Source organism: Hordeum vulgare, chromosome 5H (assembly GCF_904849725.1).
Source record: "Hordeum vulgare subsp. vulgare chromosome 5H, MorexV3_pseudomolecules_assembly, whole genome shotgun sequence".
Classification (NCBI taxonomy): Eukaryota; Viridiplantae; Streptophyta; class Magnoliopsida; order Poales; family Poaceae; genus Hordeum; species Hordeum vulgare.
Genome location: NC_058522.1, coordinates 72347769 through 72355729, shown reverse-complemented (window position 1 = coordinate 72355729; position 7961 = coordinate 72347769). Strand labels below are relative to the sequence as shown.

The 7961-nt window shown below is 48.4% G+C and overlaps 2 protein-coding genes across 2 annotated transcripts; one reads left to right on the top strand and one right to left on the bottom strand.

The window, feature by feature from the left end:
* The first annotated feature begins 244 nt into the window (after positions 1 to 244).
* On the top strand, positions 245 to 3979 carry LOC123395570 (probable protein phosphatase 2C 78). Its single transcript, XM_045090583.1, has 4 exons — positions 245 to 545; positions 929 to 1296; positions 2672 to 2908; positions 3009 to 3979. The coding sequence occupies exons 1-4, from the start codon at positions 260 to 262 to the stop codon at positions 3267 to 3269; spliced, it is 1152 nt and encodes a 383-aa protein (XP_044946518.1). The 5' UTR covers positions 245 to 259; the 3' UTR covers positions 3270 to 3979.
* A 320-nt stretch (positions 3980 to 4299) lies between these two features.
* On the bottom strand, positions 4300 to 5942 carry LOC123395571 (vegetative cell wall protein gp1-like). Its single transcript, XM_045090584.1, has 2 exons — positions 5199 to 5942; positions 4300 to 4693 (listed from the first exon to the last, which is right to left on the bottom strand). The coding sequence occupies exons 1-2, from the start codon at positions 5832 to 5834 to the stop codon at positions 4592 to 4594; spliced, it is 738 nt and encodes a 245-aa protein (XP_044946519.1). The 5' UTR covers positions 5835 to 5942; the 3' UTR covers positions 4300 to 4591.
* Positions 5943 to 7961: the final 2019 nt, after the last annotated feature.

Below are 7961 nucleotides of genomic sequence, written 5' to 3'. Positions count from 1 at the left end.
AAAGAAACACAGGGTGGCAAAGGATTGGACTGATCCATCGTTTTGGGTTGTTGTTTGGTGGGAAGAAGCGAGCGAATTCGCGCGGTTTTGGACGGTGCCGGGGTGAAAGCTTCGGTCGCGCGGGGAAATTTCATCGAATCTCGGTGGCGGCGGAGGAGGAAGCCGCGATCTTGGCGAGGATTCTGGGAGGCTGCGGCTGTATTGCCGAGGAAGTCCGGGGAAGGAAGGGAGGAGGAGGAGGGGGGAGGGGAGGCGCGCGATGCTGCGGTGGCTGGCGCGGCCGGCGGAGCGGTGCCTGGGGCGCGGCGGCTGCGGTTGCGGTAGCGGGGTCGGCGGCGGAGGGGACGGGCTGCTGTGGCACGCTGAGCTGAGGCCGCACGCGTCCGGGGAGTACTCCTTCGCCGTTGCGCAGGCCAACGAGAGCCTGGAGGACCAGGGCCAGGTGGCGACCTCGCCGGCGTCCACCTTCGTCGGTGTGTACGACGGCCACGGCGGGCCCGAGGCCTCACGCTTCCTCTCCTCCCGCCTCTTCCCGAACCTCCACAGTGAGTGCGCCGCTCTATAAACTGCATCTACGAACGCTTTTCTTTTCAGATTTAGCTTAGACTTACTGTAATTTGCTGAAATGGACTACATAACTAGATTCTTGATGTTTTAGTTTCTACGCATGTTTGTCAAAGTAAGAAGGGCAATAAGGAGTATAATTCTATTGTCATTGCCAATTTCGCATGCTTTATTAGCCACGTCCTCATGCAGATTTTCTATTCTTTTGTTCCATTATGATGGCCCCCAAATGATGGATGATGTTATCTCTATTGTACAAACTGTTATGTGGTTAATTTACACATTTTATCAGAACATGTTATCTAATTAAACCGAGTTTACACATTCAGATAGCTAAACAGTCTTGTCCTCTGAACCATGATAGAGTTTGCAACAGAGCAAGGAGGCGTGTCGACAGACGCAATCAAGAAGGCATTCCATGCTACAGAAGAGGAGTTCTTGCACCTAGTCAAGGGGACATGGCTCAAACGGCCAAAGATCGCCTCAGTCGGCTCATGCTGTCTTGTTGGAGCAATTGCCAATAATAAATTGTATGTCGCCAATTTAGGCGACTCCAGAGCTGTCCTTGGTCATAGAGGAGCCAATGGCAGGGGAGTAGTGGCCGAGAGGCTGTCTAATGATCATAATGTTTCGGACGAGGCAGTAAGAAAGGAGGTCAGTCAGCAGCATCCTGATGATTCGCACATAGTCGTCTACAGCAGGGGCGTTTGGCGGATTAAGGGCATCATTCAGGTACCTATCAGCAAATCATGTTAGTTTGGACCCTTTTAAGGTGCATGGCATTCTATTTACAATCATGTTTACAAACATTAAGTCACAGTTGGCTGCTAGTATTAGAAATAATCAAGCATGCCCGCAAGATGGCTAAATGTCGTGCCGCAAACCTGAATTAGATCTCACATAGGTGACCTAGTTCTAGTCTCTTGTAATTCAGAAGTGTTTACAGATAATGCAAGTGAAGTCTGATGCTATTTTGGAAAAAATCTAGAACGCCAGAGTCCATGAGCGCATGCCTCATTCAGTTTAGATTTTGGGAGGATTTTACTACTATTCATGGACCTCACTTGATGAAAACATTAGACTCCGTCCTGAAATTGATAAGCAATCAAAGGTTCTAGCAAAGTCACGTCTTGATATACCATGTGCTCTATGTCATGATGCCCTAAATTAGTTACTCAGATAAAGGCAACCGTCTAATTTTGATTGGATGTCTCCTTGGTTTCATGTTCAGTATACGTGGACACATCTGCTCTCGATGTCAGAACATGGATTCCAATGCTCTTTTGCAAAGCCCTCCTTGATCTAATACCACCGTTGGAATATATTCTTCTGTTCCAAAGAGTCAGCAACTTGAATTGCTTGCGCATTGTGGCAAACCCATATGCTAAAGCCAGTGTCTCCTTTTTGTATTTTCCTAAAGCCTACAGTTAGTCGACCTCATCTTTTTTTCTTTTGGAAAAGGAGGAAACGAGCCCCCGGCCTCTGCATCAATCGATGCATGCAGCCATCTTATTAAAATGAGTTCAAAACAAAGTCTTAGGTCCACAAAGCTTTGAAGCTCGAAATCAAAACAAAGATGATATGAAAAAAAACTGCCACTTCCGGCGTAGCTAAAAGCAGACTACGATGCCTATACACCTAGCATATTATTAGTACGTCATCCAAACTGGTTGAAGATAACCCGTGCGACCATCTCCCATCGGTTGCACCCAATATCCATAAGCTCCATGGAGTCCGCATGGCTGAGTAACGACCACATACGAATCCAAGACGTCGCTCGGAAGATAACCTGCAAAAAGTTGTTGAAGTCCTTGACATTAAAAATCATGTCATTCCTGGTATTCCATATAGCCCAAAATAGAGCGCAGATCCCAATTCTGATAAGTTTCGATATTTTAACGTCTACTCCATTAGCAAACTATAAGACCTCATCTAGGCGAGTACTACATGATCTAAGAAAATATGCCACCGGTTGCCTGCATTAGTTATCATCACTATGCTTTGTAATGTTCCTTAAAACTATAAAAGCAGTTCAACACGACAAACCTGCTTTTACTGTGACAGTCAAGAGCCACACTAGACTTTATTATTTCTTTGATGCTTTCAGGTTTCCAGATCATTTGGGGATGTCTACCTGAAGAAGCCTGAATTTGCCAGAGACCCTATATTCCAGCAATATGTCTGTCCTGTACCGTTGAAGCGGGCCGTCATAACAGCCGAGCCATCGATCAAAGTACGGCAGATAGGACAACAAGACCTCTTTGTAATATTTGCATCGGACGGTCTATGGGAACAGTTGACCGACAAAGCGGCGGTGGAGATCGTCTTCAGAAACCCAAGAGCAGTAAGCCTAGCTCACTTAACTACTGTAACGGGCGACCGCTATAGGCTGTTCCATTATGTAGAACATGATGCATTGTTGTGTGGAAAACGTATGTGCTCAGGGAATAGCGAGGCGACTGGTGAGAGCGGCGATCTCTGAAGCCGCGAGGAAAAGAGAGATGAGGTACGCCGACATGCAACACATCGAAAGAGGGATCAAGCGGCATTTCCACGACGATATCACGGTTGTGGTGCTCTACCTTGATAGTCACAAACACGTCGTGCAAACGAAGTTCGGTAACCTGGACAGTTTCAAGTTCACCAATGCACCGGTGGACATCTTCTCGTCCTCAGGCGGAACAGTGGAACCGACGGTGCTGTGAGCTAGCGTTGTGTCTTGAGGAGGATAATAGTAGATGATAGTAAAAGGAAAAGGAACAAACCAGAGGAAATTGAAGTCACATAGACCGAACCAAGCACATCTTTTTGTACATATACTGTGTGTATAATCAACCCACTCTAGGTAAGTTGATGTATGTAGACGAGAATCTCGTTACAGTTGGAGACACTTTGTGTATCGGTTATGCAAGATTGGATTCCCCAGAAAAGAGAAAAGGAAGTGGAAATCTAAAGATTGTTCTCAGGATCCTTTGCATGCAACACAAGCTACGAACTGTTTGATCATGAAGCTTTGTTCCTCACTGTGATACGTGGGTCCAGGATTCCAGGCGAAAAAATAACACAATATTGCTTGGATTTGTGTGAGCACTGAGCAGGAGCACTAGCATCGCCGTATGGGCAGCCTACTGTTTGTCAGCTGCAGCAAAAGAAGAGCCTTCCCAGCTTTTGCGCCCTCTTTCTTTAGCTGACATTGGTGTCTTCCCCTTGTTGCATCATGGCCTTGCTTGAGTAGAGCGCCAAGAATATATTTTTATTTCCATTTTTTAGTCGAGTAGAGATTGTAGTCTTCTGTTGTGAAGCCCATGTCCCAATGGTTGTTTCATGCTACTGTGAAGTTGCTCAGCCTCCCAGGGCACAGCCATGAACAATTGTAATGGTGGTTTTATAGTGGGGATTGTTTTAGATACACTTCTAGACTCCTAGTAGGTCTATACTTTTCCGTCTACAAAATCTTTCCAAACTTCCCAAGCAGACACTAACAAATTATCAACAATTTTGGAGGATCTGGAAGGCAGCACACTACAACAAAGTGCCAAGGGGGATCACATTTATTTTGAATATAGCACCTTGCAGAGCAATGCGTGTCACAAGATCTGAAGACCCTCTTTCTTAGAACAAGTAAAACTGTGACTAGGATGAAACTGCACCAGCCAAACAATCTGAAAATCCAGTCCAAACCCACAACACTCAGCCACAAGATTCACAACGATAGCAAACAACCAGGCTTCCAGATTGACTCACAATCACTCGCACAACTATATAACGCACATCCAAAGTGTCCATTGCAATGCAGTGGTAAATAAGCTAGAGAGCATGGTAATAAGATAATAATAATATCGAAGTAGCAACGGTGTGCTGCAGATCAGATGCAGCTGACAGGGTCCAAGCAAAAATTAGTGGAGTAGGCCTAGTGGTTGGAACAGTGGCGCCGACGCTAATAGTAGTGGTAATAACAGTGGCAGCGATAGTAACAGCGGCCGGTGGACAGCCTGACGAGTGACCCCACCCGCCATCCTCAGGTAGCTCAGGCCAGCGCCGGGCCCAGCGTCAGCGAAACGAGAACCACCATCAGCAGCGCCGCTCCTCCCGTACCCGTAGCCTTGTGGTGGTCTCGCGCCGCGTCGCTCTGCAAGTAGGGCCAAGGTTGCAGTCAGACAGTGAGCAGCTAAAAAATAATAGAGTAGTGTGTGTACCTAGGTCGTTAATTTAACTTATATAAAATTTATTTTTAATATAAAAATTATATCATTAAAAAATAAAACATATAAAGTTTTTAATGATATATTCTTTTTAATATATGTTTATCATTAAGTTGGTCAAATCGACAAGCTAGATACATGCTGAGATGGAGGAAGTACTAATATTACTAGCGTAATGAAAATGGACCACCACTTGGATGGCTCCACGTGTCCAGAGGGTATTAATCTCCCATGCGTGCAGGGTGGGTCCGGGTGGTCTTGTTGACCGGACGTCCACTCGCTGACACACGGGCCCTTGCAGGCGGGCGCGAGGCAGAGGCCATCAAATCCGGTTTAGCGCGCCGGGTTTGGAATCCGCCGGCAGGGATCCGTCAAGCGCGTGTACGTGGATCGTGTAGCAGTGCGGTAGTAAATGGGTGCGGGGATACGTACCGACATGTCGGCGGCGGAGGGGCCGGGCCCGGGGGCGAGGCCGCGGCCGGTGGTCGGCGACGAAGCGGCGGATAGGGGGGACGCGGCGGGGGCCACGTGTTTCTTGGTCTTGGGCTTCTTGCTCGGCGACGGAGCCGGGGCGGGGACGACGACGGGCGCCGGCGCGAGGGCCGGAGGGGACGTCGACAGTGCCGGCGCGGGGGCGAGCGCGGGGGGAGAGAGAGCCGGCGCAGCCATCGGTGGCGGCGATGTGGGAGCGGCCGTGACGGGCGCCGGTGCCGGGGGAGACGTTGCCGGCGCGGTGGCCGGGACCGGTAATGTGGGCGACGGGGAGCTTACGGGGGCGGGTGTGGGGGGAGGCAATGCTGGTGGAGCGGTGGCCTGCACGGGGGCAGCGGCCGGCGAGGTGATCTTGGTGCTGGCGTGGGAGGGGGAGGCGGCGGGGGAGGTGGAGATGGGGTTTTGGGACGATGAAGGGACTGGGGTACCTGTGGTGGTTGGAGAGGCGGCAGTGGGGGACTGGGCGACGGCGCCGGAGTGGGAGGAGGAGGAGGGCGCGGCGGCAGGAGACTGGGAGTGGGCGGTGGTGGCGGCGAGGAGGAAGATGGCGAGAAGGAGAGGGAGGAGGCGAGCCATGGCAGCACTCAAGGCAAGCTGATGGGTGCGCTTGGGGTTTGGGTTGTGTGAGAATAGCAGAGAGCGAAGCTGGGTAGCAGTAGTGTAAAAAGAGGCGCACACTGACGACTGGCCAGCTTCCGTGTGTGGTAGAGTCACTTCTTTTCTTCACCAGATTCTTTTGTGGGAAACATTTGGAGACGGACTGGCCGGCCCCGCGCGTACGAGCAATGCTAGATCAACGGGCAAGAATTTCCTTTTAAAGTACTAGTAAAAGAGTCTGTTAACAAAGAAAAAATATCACATGCTTCAAACATAATAATCGTGACTCAAAACCTTAGTAGGTTCACGCTCTTTATTTTAAGGGCAGCACTCTCCACCGGCGCGTCGGCCCAACTGTTGGGTCGGTAGTGCTCCAGCTGTCAGATTTGATACCTCGAGCCGTCAGATCCCGTCGTTCCCAACCTCCTATATCTTCAACCTCTCGTACACGAAAGGGAAAAGGCCCGTCTCGCAGGCCCCGACGCCCCAGCACGCGCCGACCGCCTCACCTCGCCTCCTCACCACTGGTCGCCCTCACCGTCGGTCGCTGCTGGTCGCCGCCCTCACCTATGTCGCCTTCGTGCATGTCTAACCTCCTGGATGCAGCAGCGTGCGCTCATGGTTGCAACCCTTGTAAAAAACAATACGGTTGCAACAAAACAGAACGACAGATGTAGCAAATTTGTATAATGGTTGCAACATTTTTCTATCATGGTTGCAACTCGCCCATGTCAACGGTTGTAGCAAAAAAATAATACGGTTGCAACAAAAAAGAATGACTGATGTAGCAAATTTTTATAATGGTTGCAGCATTTTTTATCATGGTTGCAACTCCGGGTACAACTCCGTCGAAGTTTGATTGCAACTCTCACGGACGTGGTTGTAACTTTTTTTATCAACGGTTGAAGCTTTTTTATGCCGTTTGAAGCTTTTTGCACACTGCTTGTAGCTTTTTTTAATAGATGCATACACACAGATCCGTCCATGGAAGGAGGCAACCATGGCATCTCCCCCGTGGCTCGGCCCGAGCACCGGCGATGGTGGTTTTGCAGCAGCGCCAGCGAAGGTTACGAGGACGTGCGACGGCGCTTGCGGGGGAGGGGGGTGACGGCGTCCTGCGCAAAGGGGACACCAACGAAGGCACGAGGGAGTGCGGCGGTGCCTGCGCGGGGGGAGGGGCGACGGCGGACCGCGCAGAGGGGACACACGCGACGGCAACGCCCCCGTGAGGGGAGGGGGCGTCGGCGACGTGTAGAGAGGGGACGCGCGCGATCCGCCCAGATCGGACAAACACGGTGCGTCCGGCCGAAACGGTTCGGCCGAGGTGCCGTGTATAAACATTTCCCTTATTTTAACATGACATCGTATTAGTCTTGTTGTTTATCCTTCTTCTCACTCTCGAACATGCATGGTCGTAGATGATTTCTTTCATCTCTAATTTGTTTTTGTTGAGGTGTTCATTCCTAATTTAAATTGACACCGATACAAAAGAAAGACACGTCACTCACTGCTGATTAATGTTGCATTCTAAATATAGCATTGTTAAAATATTAACATGTGAAACAACATCATATTTAGATTCTACGCATTTTTCTAATCAATTCTCATATGTAAGATGTTGATAATGGAGTTAGGGTTTAGAAGATATGAATATTTTTTGAAGCATTTGAATTTGTCCCTAAACAGCATGTAAATGTGATTAACAGGTAAAAATAACATCATATTCATATTCTATATATTTTTCTATTCAATTTTATATATAACATGTTAAAATTGGAGTTACAGTTTCAAAGATATGAATATTGTAAAAAACATTTAAATCTATATAAAAACATTTCCTAGACGAACATCGGATTTATTAACCACAATATCTTTTTGCAAAGAAAGCAAATGTTTTCTATTCTCACTTAAATTAGGTCCGTAGGTTGATTAATCGAAACCTTAGGGTTTTCTTTTGGAAAACATGAAACGATTTCCTATTCTCACTTAAATTGGGACAACGGGTAATTTCATGAAAGTGCGAGGATTTTTATGCAAAATGTGCGACGACGTATGATTAGAAGCAACCACAGCTTTATTGTTAGGTAGATAGTATTATTCTAACAA

What these genes read in the sequence shown, in the direction of transcription:
- LOC123395570 (XM_045090583.1), top strand. Translation starts at nt 260, where the DNA reads ATGCTGCGGTGGCTGGCGCGGCCGGCGGAGCGGTGCCTGGGGCGCGGC. An exon ending in GGATTAAGGGCATCATTCAG is followed by an intron (nt 1,297 to 2,671) that starts GTACCTATCAGC and finishes TGATGCTTTCAG; the next exon opens with GTTTCCAGATCATTTGGGGA. An exon ending in TCTTCAGAAACCCAAGAGCA is followed by an intron (nt 2,909 to 3,008) that starts GTAAGCCTAGCT and finishes GTATGTGCTCAG; the next exon opens with GGAATAGCGAGGCGACTGGT.
- LOC123395571 (XM_045090584.1), bottom strand. Translation starts at nt 5,834, where the DNA reads ATGGCTCGCCTCCTCCCTCTCCTTCTCGCCATCTTCCTCCTCGCCGCC. An exon ending in CCTCCGCCGCCGACATGTCG is followed by an intron (nt 4,694 to 5,198) that starts GTACGTATCCCC and finishes CCCTACTTGCAG; the next exon opens with AGCGACGCGGCGCGAGACCA.